Genomic DNA, 15,425 nt, shown 5'->3' on the forward strand with positions numbered 1-15,425 from the left:
AACTGCTGTTCACTTTGGCCTTTAGGTTTGAAGAGTTTTGAAAAAGTGTTTTAATTAATGAAAAACGTGTCAAAGCGATTGTAAAAACAAACTGTAACACTACCAGAATAAGGGTCGGACCAAGCCCTACGTGACGTCATCTCTCTCTTCGAGCGTCTAGCCCCGCCCCGTGCGTGCACCTGTTTAAAGCACCTGTACGCTGCCCCTCCCGGGATTCGCCCTGTCTGTGCAGGGCAGATGTGACCTCACCTACACTATACTACACCGTCTGTTTGTCTGTCTGTCTGTGTCTGTGTGTCTGTCTGTGTCTGTGTGTGTGTGTTCGCGCCGGACATGCTGGACTTTCTGGGTTACCTCCATGACTCGGAGCTCGTGGCCCGGTTCCAGAGACGATGCGGACTCTTCCTGGTGGAAGTCAAACCACATGGGCAGTTGAGGGGACGATGGGACCACCAGGACAAGAACTCCAAATATGAATACACGGAGAACGGATGTGTAAGTGCAGGGCTCACTGAAGCCTGAGACATGAATTCAGAGGGAGCACGTGCAATGTTTTTCTATTGGACCTCTATTTTGCTTTTACTGTAAGGTACTGGTATTAAACACATAGAGACATATGTAGTAAGGGTTAAACACACAAAGCTGCTGTAAATCAATTCACTTAAACTAAAACCTTTATCGTTTTATTTGGCGTCTGCACAGCAAAGTGTGACTGGCTTTTCCCGTTTGTCCAGGTGTGTAAGTCAGAGACCAGCCCTCTGCATGTGTGTGTAGGTGGGGGATGTTGACATTTTTGAGTCCTTCTTGTCATGGCCAAACAATTTATTTTTGGGCTGTAAAAGCAAAAATGCAGTTGAGTAACTACAGTATTTAGTTTGTGATATTATCAGTGGAACGCCTATAGATGTGATCAGTGAAGGTCAGGAGCTGCAGACCAGCTGCATTGTGGGGGATGTATAGTGTAGTGGGGTTTTGTTTTGAAGCTGTGACCTATATCGGAGAATAACAGACAGGATATCTGTGTCTCTGCTGCAGAGGCTTTAATCTTGAAATTAAATTTGAGATTAAATCAGTCTGCCTCTTGTCTCTTGTGAGTGGACTAACTTTATTGAAGTGCAGCAGCATCGAGCGGCCTCAGCTCAGTGCTCCTTAAAGTGGAGTCAGAAGACGATAGCACTTGTCTCGATGTTTCCAGCTCATTGAATCTAATGTAAAGTATTGCAAAAATCAAAAGGGTGTGAGGTGAGTTCAAATTGAGGACACACGTAATAATCTCTAATCTCAGTCTGGTTTGGTTCCAGGAGCCGTGTCAGAAGCGTCTGGCGGTGTCATCGTTCAGTGACAGGTGTTTATCTTGTGCAGGGCGCGAGCATCCGGCCGCCGTACGAGGTGAGGAACTGGCTGCTGCACTTCCTCTTCCTGTTCTCGTCGGGCCTGGGCCACGAAGCCTCCTACATCACCTGTCTGCCCTGCATCCACTGGAACCTGGACCCGTTCCTGTGCCGCCGCCTCATCAACATGTGGACCGTAAGCTCTGTGTGTGTGTATGGATGTGTCTGTGTGTGTGTTGTGGTTTTCCTTTGTGGTGCCAAAGCCACGTGAGAGGATGAAAGGCAGGGTTTCGTACAAGAACGAGATGTATCTGCGGTGACCCTGAGGTGCAAATCACAACAGCAAATCAGAAAACACAACAACAAAAGAGAAAACACAAGTAGTAATAGTAATAGTATTAATAGTAGTAATTAGTAATTTGTCATTGTGTTTTCTGATTTGCTGTTGTGATTTGCACCTTAGGGCCACCATATGTATCCGTTTCAAAAACAAAAGTTTACCTAAAGCCCCAGTATATGTAACTTATTTGGCTTTTTATTTGCAAATCAAATATTGCTTTCATAAATACGTATTTCACTGAAGTCGAATCCCGCATACAAATGAAAGTTTTCTCGTACCTTAGAATGAGTTGTTACAAGTCGTTACAAATACATAAGGGGGGGCGCACCGAACCGAGGCTACCATGTTGCATCGCCATTTTTTGCGTTCAGTGGCAGCGTGACCGTAGGTAACCACGGAAACTCAGCGGAGCTGTCGGCTCGGGGAGAAAGTTTTCCAGGTCGCGCCTGTGAAAACTGTCACCACTGTGTAGTGTGAGGAAGGACGGAGGCACTGATGTTGCATTCAGGTGCAGTCAGACACCTGAATGACGCCGTCTGCAAACCAACCAGATGTCATTTTACTCTACGAGAGAAAGACGGTAAAACGTGGGTCAGGTAAACAATACGACATCACCATGACAACATATTGTCACGCCTCTATTGTTTTGCCAGAATAATACTGTAATTAGTTAAAAAAAATATATATATATCTGTAATTTTTTAAAACTCAATTACTAGACATTTCAGGCGACCCCATTTGAATTCCAGGCGATCCCACGTGGGGTCCCGACCCCAAGGTTGAAAATCACTGACATAGATCAAATATACAAACTATGAAATAATGAAATTCAATCTAAATCTCAATCTATTTCTACATCTATAAATTATGGCTCCTACAGTGTGTGTGTGTGTGTGTGTTTTCGTCACAATGCCACCTCTCTTCTTTTCTGCCTTTCAACCTCCCTTTCATCCCCCCCACCTCACCCCCTCCTCCCCTCCTCCCCCCGCTGGCCTGTCTCTGACACCACCATGCCCCTCGTATCCCCAGGCTTACAGGGGCCACTCTAGGGCCAGCCTGACCCGCCGCCCCCCGCCCCAACTCCCCTGACGTTGGTTTTTTTGACGCCACACATGAGACGACGACCAGCATCTCCCCTTTTAGATGTTCATCCCGACACATTACGACATGAGACCCCCCCCCCCCCCCCTCCCCCCTCCCGTAACACGTCGGATGAGCTCCCGGGAGCAGAATATGTGACACTTGTGGAGACAGAGACGGAGACAGACACAGACAGCCATACACCCTCACTCCTGCAGAGTGTGTGTGTTGTTGTGCCCTTTGTGTCCCTGCCCCGAGCACTTGGTGGTGGTGGGTGCCCTGTGTCTGAACCCCCTCGTTTGCCCCCCCACCACCACACCCACCCCCACAGGGAAAGAGATCCCATTCTTCTGCCCCCCCCTGCGTGAACTCCTGTCAAACACACATAAACAGCAACACACATGCTCACACTCCACCACCACCTCGCCCCGCTAAACACTCGTTGCCCTCCCTCTAGTTAGACATTACCAGCTTTACTCTGCCCCCAGCCCCCCGCCCCCCTCCTCCCTCTCCCCGCCCCTGCTCCAGCAGCGGCAGAGTGTTTTATTGGCCTCATCATCAGCGCTCGGAGCTTTCTCTCCTCTCTGGACCGACCATTTGGTCTGTCAGCCCTCGGGGCGCGTCACCCCGCACTCCCAACTTCTAACAGCACCCTGCCATTGTGCTGCAGGAGTTATCTAAGGTTCACAGAGGCACTGAGCGCTCACTCTCTCTTCTTCACTCTGTCACTCTCTCTCTCTCAAGTGCATCCATGCAAATTTAGACTTGGGTGCACGAGCAAACACATTACAGGCCCGTGAACGACACATGCACACGCGCACACATTCCCCCCTTTGTGTCCTCTACTACTCTGTGTTGTCTTTATTGCAGGGTGACTTTGGTTGACTTAGAAAACAATGACTGTCATTAACCATATGGTCATGAATTACATAGCAGTGTTGTATGGTATTATTATTATTACTATAGCGTTGTATTATGCAAATCCAACGCCTACTGCTGTTTGGAATATCAAAAAATCCTCAAGTTGTTGTACTTTTACATAATGACACAAAGGGCACGCTCTGAAGCTGTGAAGTCAGGTTTAGAGGGAGGCATGTAGAGCGTCTGCTGCTATAATGTTGTCTTCATTTGTATGCAGGAGTGACGATACAGAGCGAGGGTCACAGTCAATGACAAAAAGTCACTTTATCCCCAGAGGACAAAACTTTTTTCTGCTGCACAGCCTCCGTCGGGCTGGAGCAGCCATCAGCGATGAAGGCCGGGCGGACATCAGAAAGTTGTAGGGATAAAAGGACGTCTACTCTTTGAGTCTATCACCGTCCTGTCACCATCACAAGGAAACTGTGATCACTGGAGTTTCTACCGGCATAATAACCGCTTTTTCTTTTTACTACTTTAACATCAAACAGTGATTGAAGATACAAATAACTAAAAAATGTCTAATTTTCAACAAATTAAGACCTATATAAAAATATCTACATAAAAACATCAACATACTTTTGTCTGGTGGCTCTAAACATGCAGCTCAGTTTGTCCATTACTTTGCTGCTCACTGAAGTCATGTCACAGTCATGTTCTCCAGAGGATGACTTTACTGATCCCCTCGTTTTACCAGCTCATATTTTTTTGTTTTTAGTTTGGTTTAGTTTTCGAGTAAAATGTCTCATGATACAGACATTTGCGCTCCCCAGAGGAGACTTTGCTGATATTTTTTATTTTTAAACTTTACCACTAATTTGATACAGACATTCATGTTCCCCAGAGGATAAATTGGAGTGACTTTGCTGATCTCCCCTCACTTTACTTACTTACTATGTTTATCAATATCTTTAGATTTGTAGGGAAATGTCTCAACATCTATTGGTTTTGGTCTACTGCTACAGAATTTGATACTGACATTCAAGTTCCCCAGAGGATTCATCCAAATAACTTACTACTGATGCTCTGACTTTACTAGCAGGACAATTAGAAGATATACAAGTGTTTGGCAAAAATGTCTCAACATCTATCAGATGGTTTGCCATGGAATTTGATACTGACATTCATGTTCCCCAGAGGATGACTCTAAATTTACTTGTAGCACAATTAGCAGATTGATATTATTAGTTTTAAAGTGAGTAAAATGTCTCAATATTTATCTAATGACTTGCTATGAGATTTGGTACTGACAGTAATGCTCCCCAGAGGATGAATCCAAGTAACATTACCTGTAGCATAAGAAGCAAATTAATAGTTTTTTAGTGAAATATCTCTACATTGATTGGACTGTTTTCCATTTGAGGTCCCCTTTTCCATTTGAGTTGGTATTGATATTCATGTCATATCCAGGTATTGATGTTCATGAATATGGGTGACTTTACTGATTCCCTCACTTTATCTGTAGCACCACCAGAAGATTAACATTTTTTTTGTTTTTGACTGAAATGTCTTTATCTGTTGGATTGTTTGTCATGAAACTCGATACAGACATAAATGTTCCCCAGAGGATAAATCCCTTTAATTGTTGACAGAATACATTATACATGATACTCTAATATTTACAGTGAGCTGTTTTTCCATTTACTTGATGAAGAAACATTTAAGAGGTTCAGCAGCAAAAACAAACAGCATTCTGGGTAAAAATACAAGTTTATAAAAGAAACACCAGAGCATTGTAACTCAGCGAGCAGGTCAGCATAGTCTGAGCTCAGCTTTTAAAAGTGGACCCAGAAGAACAACAGATTCTGCTGCCTCATTAAGGCTGTCTCTATAATTTGCTGTAACCATGCTGTGGGGATTTGGCATATTGGCTCTGCGGTCGTGTTACAGCGGTACTCCTACCTATCTGCAGAAAACACTTCACGGTTTAAGAGCGAGCGTAGCAGCACTGCTCCCAAAATACCAATTGATCAAATCAAGCTTTGTTATTTGCTGCTAAGGAGTTCTCCGGTTTCTAAAGTGAAACTTCTTATGGCTTTTACTGTTAAAATCTTTATTGTACTAAAATGTACTCTTCTCAGGTATGGTAATTTTGTGTGAATATTTTTTTTTTTTTTTTTTTTTTACATCACTGTAGCCTTACATCAGAGGATCAGTGTTAGAAAGCAGCTTTCCTCATTTCACAGTGTGTTAGTTGGTGGTCACTGGGCTGCAGGGACACTCAGCCAAGATATGACCCAGAAACCAAACCAGCTATTAATCATGTCACTGTAGAACAAAACAAACATCTTGTGTGTTTTCTCCTTCATTCAAACAGTGACCTGTGCCAAAGCCACACACACACACACACACACACACACACACACACACACACACACACACACACACACACACACACACACACACACACAGAGCCGCACACACTTCACTCAGTCTGATCCACATGTTGACAGATCAAGGTCCAAAGCTGCCCCTCGCCTCGATCAATACACTCATTCATGAGAAAACACGCACACTCCGAGTGCTACTATCTGTGTGTGTGTGTGAGTGTGTGTCTTGACCTGTCTTTAACTCTTCCCTTAATGTGACCAGACTGTCCCTGGGTCAGTCCTTTGATGGTTCGTACAAAGGCACCAATGAAACAGTGGTTACTGGAGGCAGTTGAATATGATGTTTGTGTTGACGGGGCATGCAGGGGTAGGGATGGATGGATGGTGTGTGTGTCTGTGTCTGTCTGTGGTGGGGTGGGTTGGGGGAGTGTGTAGCATCATATCATTCAAGCTGGTAGGCAGATTCATTGTGTGAAGGCGGGGCGGTCACAGTGGATGATGAACACACTGTACAGCTTGTTGTATGAAAGCACAGTCATGGTGAATGAATGGGATCAGACATGCTAAATGGGTTTACCATTGTCTGTCCTTTGTTTTTTGTCCACTTCATGGTGCAGATTATTGTGTCTGGGCACGTGTGTGTGTGTCTGTGTGTGTGCACATTGTAGGTAGACGCTAATGTCGGGAAAATAACATTTAGTAGGCTACATTAGGCCATAACCAGAGGAGAGAATGAAAATAAAGATATAGCTTTAGGAAAAGAACAACAAAACATTATTATAGTAAGAGTGGTTTGTCTCTTTATCGCCCTTATTTCTGCTCATATTTCAACCTATACTGGCCAAAAGTATGTTGACAATCATACAGCAGAATCCTAAGCATGCTAACATGGGAGCTAACCTTTTTTTTTTAGTTGCGTGTTTTGCTCCCCCCCAAGACTGGGTGACCATCCGGAAAACGATTTAGGGGTCAGGAATGGCTGGAATTCTCCTTTAAAACATTTCTATTTAAACTCATCATCCCAGTTTTTGGTTTTGCACTAATTAGCAAAGTGGAAAATCACAGCTTTGCCAAACTGTTATTTTGTTTGTGTATAGAAAAAACAATAAAGTAGACATAATGCTATTAGCTAGTAGCGTCCCTTTTTGTTTTCTTGTCTTTTTGCAAGCCTCAGCTAAACATCCTTTGACTCTAAGCGCTGCACTTAGCACAGATATGAGTGTGGTATTGAAATTCTCGGTTAGCAAACAGTGAAATATCTGAAGTGAAATATCTATTTCCTTGAGGGAAATCTGAACGCTAACTCAATAGGAAGGTGAAGGTCCCCTTTTCAACTTGATAATAATAACCCTGCACACACAGAGAGCCAGACTGTTGAGAAATGGATTTGTAAAGCATAAAGTTTATATCTTTTCAATTCCACCAACCACCTCTGAGATGACCTATGAATTTCACCCTTTTTATTAACGCTCTTGTGACTGAATGGGAGAAAATCACTGCAGTCACTTCCCATATTCTCGTCCAAATCTCTGCTTCCACTCTGGAGGGAAATCATCCATATGAATTTAAAATTGATTTTTTTGGGGGGCCGTTTTGTTTGTGCATCTCAATTTCCATCTCTGGCTCCCTCCTCTTTACGCTGTTTCTTAAAAGTTTGCAGCACTTGGCAGCTGCGCGGGTCAGTCAGACGACGTACTACTTTTATATCTCATTTGCCATGGTAACAAACATCTTCTGATTACAGTGTCAGTATAGAGATGGTAATAACAACCTCTCTATTCTCCAGCTTAAACACACACATTAGTGTCGCGCTCCCTCCGTGTGCGCTGCCTTCCCTAGCTCCTCGCTAAGACAGCCATTCATTAAATATACAAGGCAGAGCTTTAAATAAACCTGGCGCTGGAGCAGGCTGCCCCTCCGAGGGCCGCTGGGGAGCTCATGAAAGAGAATAGGCTGCACAATTTGGCAGGACACACTCTCTCCTCTCACACACACACACACAGTTATGAGACACACACCACTACCTACACACACCTTGCACTGACTGTGTCATTGTGTCAGAAGCTCTCCATCTCACTCCCCTCCACCTCTCCTCCCCTCGCCTCGCCTCGCCACCTCTCCTCCAGCTGAAGACACTGTGTCAGCTAAAACCCTGCCGTCTTCTTCCTTTCCCAGTTTCTTACAATAGATTTTGTTACCGTAACGACTGCAGCATCTGCACTTTATCCCAAGGTGGGTGGGTGGGTCTCCATCCCCATCCTTTGTACAGTTTCATCCTCCTCACTTTTTTTTTTCCTTTAGAGTCGGGAGGTGATTACTTATTCATGAGAGAGTGGGGTTGGTTTTAGAGCGTAGCCTAATCAGGATTTTACTTCCTCCTCGCTCTCATTATTTTATCATCATCTTCCTCCAGCTCTAATTTATGCTACTGTTGCCAGCTCACTGCAGCACTTTCCTGTCGTCGTCTTCTCTGGTGTTTAACTGTAATTGCACTGTTGAATAAGGTTCACCTGCACTGGGAGGAAACTTTAATGTCTTCTTTTCTTTCTTTCAATGGTCTTTTTATTATTGACAATTAGGCATGTATAAGACAATCACTGCACAGGAAGATAATTTTAGATTTTTTGTCCAACATCCACCCATGATGACACAACATAACCCCTTGTCCAAACAACTGAACATGGACATACGCATACAGCCACTGAGAAAAAAAAAAAAAAAAAATAGAAATAGAAAAAAAATGTGAATACACAGAATAAAAATTGTAAAAACGAGAGAAACTTAGAAAGAAAGGGTAAAAGAAAGAAAAAACAAAACAAAGAGGGGTGAAATACATAGGGAAGAAAAAAATAAAAAATAAAATAATGTCTCCTTTTAAGCATAACTTGGTGTCCTTTTAAGTAAATTCATGCAAATGTCCATGAAAACTTATAGAAAATAAAAAATAATGGAATAAATAAGATATATAATGTGAACCTCCTTCTTAGAGACATGTCCTTATCTCCTCCCTGAGGTGGTGATGTACATCGGCCAGGTGATGAAGGACGTGCTGAAGCTGCCTCGTCCTCCCTCGCCGCCCGTGGTCAAGTTGGAGACGCGCGTCGCCGCCGAGTACGGGCTGCCCTCCACCCACGCCATGGCCGCCACCGCCATCTCCTTCACCTTTCTGCTCAGCGCCCCCTCGAGGATACAGGTGAGCTCCTCTGACAGCTGTCACACCTCATCACACAAAGAACGAATCCAACAGAGTTTTATTCTGCTGCTCTCTACGGAGCCACGTCGCTGCCATGTCGGATAAAAATAAAAAACCTGCATCATGTTGTAATGTGAAAAGTTTATTCTTGTTGCAGTATGTTTTTGTGTTTTTATGACAACACAAACTCATCATGTTATAACAATGTAAAAAAAAAAGAAGAATCTTTTGACATTTATAACACGAAAAACATATTTAAAAAAAAAACCTTTCCACACCTTTCCTTTGTTTTTTTCTGGCATGGCAATAATGCTTCAGTTCATCTCAACCATGATTTTGACATATATGCTCTTGGATGGATTATAGAGAAAGATCATTCATGTTGACATTGACTTTTTATGTAGTCAGTCGTCTGGTCAAAATGTCTCCTTCTTACTTCAATCCAACTTTCAATACCTTTGTTTTACTGTGGATTTTCTGCTAATTAGCATGCTAACACATACTATTATTATTATGTCAACATTCTACCTTCTAAAGCTGGTGATAATAATTAGAGTAGAATCATTTCTTGATCCGTTTCAACGATATTACCTCCATAAATAACTACAAATGATCTACTTCAGCTGACATCAGCACTTAGCTCAAAGCTCCACAGCGCCTATAATATAGATTCATAATGTAGAGGTGTTGGCATGTCTGCAGACTTCCTCCAAAATATACATTAGTCACATGATAAGTTGTTTTTTTCTCCTACTTGTAAAAATCTAATAAATACATTATCTCTCCTGTGAAATAAAATAATTTGATAACTATTATAATTTTACGCGGAAATAACAATCAGATCAGACATGTAGTAACTTCAACAAGCTCCAGTTTCAGTTTGATCTGTAGAGGTGGCAATGATGGTAATTAAAGTGGAGCCATTTTTTGATTGGTAGCTGTGATGTTCTTAACTGAAACTGCACTAGACTCACTGCTCAGCACTATGAAGAACGATATTACCTCCATAAACGAGTGCAAATGATCTACTTCCACCTCATTAGAGCCGGGAAACGGGGGGCTAAGTGGGCGTCGAACGAACTGTGATGATCCCCAGCTCGAGGACGGTATCTCATTATAGCCACGAATATTATGGATTCCTTTAAGATTAACAAGTGTCGGACGAGTCGCCCTCACTGTGTTGAATGAGGTGAAGTCTGTGGAAGTACTGGAGGAGAGGGGAGGGGGCCAGAGGGGCCGCTGGATGGCAGCTCGCCCCCCTCCGCCCGCTGCCACCGCCGCCGCCGCCAGCAGCTGAAGGGAGTGGCCCCGCTGTCCATCAGTGAGTCTGTTGGACAATGGGCAGGGAGGGGCGGGGCCAGCAGTCACCATCAGTCACCATCAGCCACACCCGTCGAGCTGCTGTTTGGTCTCCTGATGGACTCGACTGAGTCAATGACTGTCAGTCCACGTCTCTGACTGACTGACCCCCCCCCCCTTTGCTCCCCGCTTCTCCTCCTCCTCCTCCTCCTCTTCCCACTCCACTGCCAAGTCAATAAAACACTCAGTGGCTCAATCAACGGCCGTCCTTCTGATCGAGCTGTGAGTTTTAATGAAGAACTCTTTCACTAGTTTACGGCCTCCGCAGCTGTCGGACTGATTTGTGGTCAGATCGGGTCCCTCCCTCTCTCCCTCTCTCTCTATCTCAATCTCTTTCGCGCGTTTTCTTAAACCGCCGTTTCTCAAGGTCAGAGAAATCACCCGTGTACAGTAGAGCGCTTAACTGTGGCCTGAAATTCCTCCAGGGTGCCCCCCTAAACCCTCCTCCCTTGTCCTCTCCTCTCCTGAAAGAACAGAGCATCATGCATGGCTATAAATGAGTAGCGGGCTGTTGCAGAGGCTCCTGAATGGCCCACGAGGCCTCGGGGCAGCTCGCCCTGTTCCCAGAGCAGGTCAGAGGTCATGACAGTCAATCACAGAGTGACCCCCTCCTGTCCCCCGGCATCCTTTGTGGCCATTCATAAAAAAAGAAAGAAAAACCTCTCTTCATGAACTACCAGTGAATAGGCTTCCAGCTGCAAAAGACAGGAAAAGAGAGAGAGAGAGAGGGAGGGGGGGCACAGGAGGAGGAGGAGGAGGAGGAGGTGAATGAATACACAAGGCCTCTCTTCTCACTGTTATTGAAATGGAGGGGGGAACAAAACCTGCCGCCGTAGGTAAAGGAGGGGAGGACGGAGACAGTAGAGGAAGAAAGGAGCGAGGAGTGACTGGGTGACGGGCAGAGCGCCGTCGACCACAAAAGACGGAGAGAGGAGCTGCACGTCAACGCCGAGGAGATTGACAAATGGAGGAGTTGATCACAAACTGAGAGAGGAAGAGGTTTAAAAAAACAAAACAAAACAAAAACAAACATGGAGGACGACAACTGCCTCTGTGCCTCCTCGGAGGAATGTGAGGAATTTCAGACGGCATTCTGCTCTCATAGATTTAGATCTTTTATCATTTTGATCAGGAAGTGTCGTCACATAAATGTGTGTGTGTCTGTTTGTTTGTGTGTGTGTGTGTGTGTGATGGTTTAGTGATACAAGTGTGTGTTTGTCGTTCAGTTCCAGTTCGAGGTGGGTCTGCTGATCGCCGTCACGCTGTCGTCCCTGGTGTCTCTGAGTCGGCTCTACACCGGCATGCATTCAGTTTTGGTGAGCTACAACAACCACACACACGCGCGCGCACACACACACATTCCACAGCATAAAACATTCAAGCTCAACTCAGGATTCATTATTCATACACACGTCTGGTTAAACTGTCTGACTGAGGCTTTGATCCAGTGGCAGCTGCTTCATGTTGTCACAGTTTTATTTAAGTACTTTTAACATCTGTACAGGAGGCAGAGGAGAAATGTCTTTCACTGAAAATACCAAACAAATCATGTAGTTTTAAACCAAGTCCAGCAGCAGGTTAGCTTAGCTTAGCATAAAGACTGGAAACGGGGGGAAACTGCTAGCCTGGATCAGACTAAGCTCCTCTAACGCTCATTATTTAACATGTGTGACCTATAAAAGTGAAACAAGAAGAATGTAAACACACAGAGTGTGGTTTTAACAGCATGGCCACAACACATTTGGAGAGTTACTGCACCTACACCTAGTTTTTGTTTATATTATAATCAAGTTATGAAGGCTATAATGAGTTCAGTCGTGTTGCTGTTACTGTTGTTTTCACTTAAAGGGATAGTTCAACATTTTGGCAAATTGGCCCATTGCCATAGTCATAGCAGTAGGTTTGTTACCTTTAATAGTCGTTGCAAGCTATTTTTAGAACGGCAGAGCAGAGCCGTGAGCTGCTCAGAGCTACGCTACGGAGGCTAATGGGATTTCTTGGTTTCCCTCATCAAACTCATCAAATACACAATCCAACAACTCCAAAACGCTCTGGTGGACAAGTTGTGACCTGCACATTCACCACGCTATGAGATAATAACAGAACGTTAAGAGACAGAGTTGTTTTAGAGGTAAATGCAGAGACTGCTTGCTGAAAAACTGCCCCCGACGGGAACGCAATGGGCCAATTTGCCAAAAGTTTTGAACTATCCCTTTAATGCTAAACTAACTGCTGGTGTTAGCCTCATATTTAATGATGGACAGACATTAATCTTCTGACTTGTGTCAAGAAAACAAACTTTTAAACCAGATTAAATCCCAGTTTAAAGCAGATATCAGTGGAATGTTTTTGTTAATATAAGTCCTAAATAGTCCTATTTTCCGTCAGCAATCACTTACATTAAGTATTTCAGCCTAAACACGAGTCTCTCCGTCACTCTGCTCTGCTGTAACCCGAGGAGAAAATTTTCCTTGTGGGATACAAGTGTTATCCAATGAGGAGAGAGAACGGCATGAAGGGCTGTGTGTGCAGCCAAGGGATGCGCGTGAATGTGGTGACGTAGCACGAGGACCAATTGATGCCTGACAAGGGCGGGGGCTGCTAACTCATGGTGCGTTCAAAGAAACTCGTACTTTGTGTTTTTCCTTCCTGTGAAGTCATACCAGTTCGATCTGGTACGAGTTCACGGGTCGGAAGTTACGAGTGGGCGTTATAGGGAACTTTCACAGACAACAGGATGGTAAAAACACGAGCTACGGGTTACCTGGAACGCTACCAAGTCGTAGTTGTGACTTGAAGCTGTAACTTACGGTTTCAAAAGCCTGCCTTGAACGCAGCATTAGCCGAAACGGCCGTGAAGCTGATATCTGCTTTAAATTGAAATCCTGTTGCACCAATCTAGTTTGAAAATTAGGAGAGAAAGAGATTTTACTTAAAACCACTAGTTTACTTTAACTCAAGGTGATATTTGATTCTGTTGCAGAAAAACATTGAAATCTAAATTGAAACTGTGATCGAGGCTTAATGTTAAACCACCAGTTGAGTAGGATTACCTTTTAGAGTGGCTGAGTGTTTGAGATGAATCAACCAGAACAGAGTTCATCAAAGAAAACCGAGGCTCAACTAAGTTTTATGAAGATTAATTTTTTTCCCCCATGTACTGAGTCAGAGAGGAAACTGTTTTTGGAGCTGAACAGGAGAACTGATTATATAATAGACCTTTTTATGTATTTATTCAGGCAATTCTAATTCTGGTAATCACACTTTTCCCTATCAATTAAACTCAGTATAAATCAATAAACTTGGCTTTACTAAACTAAGTTGCATTTTAAAAGGTACAACAGAGCTTAGTTCAATTTTAAACTGGGATTTACTCACTTTAAGCCTAGTTTAAACTCTAATTCTAATCTTATATTAAATTTAAACTTGTCAGTGCAGTCCAGCCTAAATATTGATTGCTATTTTTCTTCCAGGATGTGATCAGTGGTGTTTTAATCTCCGCCGTCCTCCTCTTCTTCACCTTTCCTTACTGGGAAACCTTCGACCACTTCCAGCTCCACAGTCCCGTCTCCCCCGCGGTGGCGTTGGCGCTGCCCCTCCTCCTCAGCCACACGTACCCAGAGCTGGACCACTACAGCCCCACGCGGGGGGACACCACCGCCATCCTCGCCGTCGGGGCCGGCTGCTCCGTGGGCTACTGGGTCAACCAGCAGCTGGGGCAGACGTTCGAGCCCCGGGGCCCGTTACCCGTGCCTCTGCCCACGCTCACGGCCAACACACTGGCGGTGGGCGTCGTCCGCTTCCTGCTGGGCGCCACAGTGTTGGTGGGAACTCGCCAGATAGTGAAAACGGCGAGTCTGCAGGTGTTATACTCCTGGTACCAGGTGCCAAAAGGTGACACGGGTGCCAGGAAGCGGAGGGAGATCGAGGTGCCGTATAAGTTCGCCACGTACACAGCTGTTGGACTTGTTAACTCAATAGTGGTCAACAGAGTCTTTATCCTACTGGGGCTGTTATGACCTGCTAACGTCAGACTGATGAATAATGAGCTGAATTTTCTACAACAATAACGTAACCCTTATTACGATGTAATAACAGAGCACAGGTAAGTAATAGTCCATGCTAATAGATGGACAGTTGTTGTTGAATACTCAAAAGACACAGGCATCAATGGTTAGAGTTTTTTGTGTGGCCACTTGTTATTATAAACCATTTCATTTCATTAATTTCATTTCATTTATTAAAAGGTACAATATGTAGGAATGACCCCCATCTAGCGGTGCGGTTACATATCAGAACGTATTCTTGATGTTGCATTCACGTGGAATCGGGCAGACGTCAGACAGACAACAGACGCTGCATGTAACAGGATAAACAAGCCTCTATGTAAACAAGTGGTTCGCCAGCACGAGGCAAAACAATACAGGCGTGACAATATGTTGTCATGGTGATGTCATATTGTTTACCTGACCCACGTTTTACCGTCTTTCTCTCGTCCAGTAAAATGCCTGACTGCACCTGAATGCAACATCAGTGCCTCCGTCCTTCCTTACACTACACAGTGGTGACAGTTTTAACAGGCCGAGCCCACAGCTCCGCTGAGTTTCCATGGTTACCTATGGTCACACTGCCACTAGACGTAAAAATGGCGATGCAACATGGCCGCCTCGGTTCGGTGCGTCGCCCACTTATGTATTTGTAACGACTTGTAATAACTCATTCTAAGGTACGAGAAAGCTTTCATAGGTATGCGGGTGTGATTCCACTTTAGCGATATACATATTTTTGAAAGCAATATTTGATTTTTGCTAATAAAAAGCCAAATAAGATACATACTGGGGCTTTAAGGACTGCACAACAAGTCGGCAGAATTT

At 44.3% G+C, this 15,425-nt stretch overlaps 1 protein-coding gene across 1 annotated transcript; it reads left to right on the forward strand.

The window, feature by feature from the left end:
- Positions 1–333: 333 nt before the first annotated feature.
- Positions 334–14,570, forward strand: sgpp2 (sphingosine-1-phosphate phosphatase 2; the record flags this gene model as incomplete). The annotated part of the gene is made up of 5 exons (XM_083984690.1): positions 334–495; positions 1,363–1,527; positions 9,013–9,192; positions 11,778–11,867; positions 14,025–14,570. The coding sequence occupies 5 exons, from the start codon at positions 334–336 to the stop codon at positions 14,568–14,570; spliced, it is 1,143 nt and encodes a 380-aa protein (XP_083840816.1).
- Between the last annotated feature and the right edge of the window lie 855 nt (positions 14,571–15,425).

Source organism: Trachurus trachurus (genome assembly GCF_905171665.1).
Source record: "Trachurus trachurus genome assembly, chromosome: 13".
In the NCBI taxonomy this organism is placed as follows: Eukaryota; Metazoa; Chordata; class Actinopteri; order Carangiformes; family Carangidae; genus Trachurus; species Trachurus trachurus.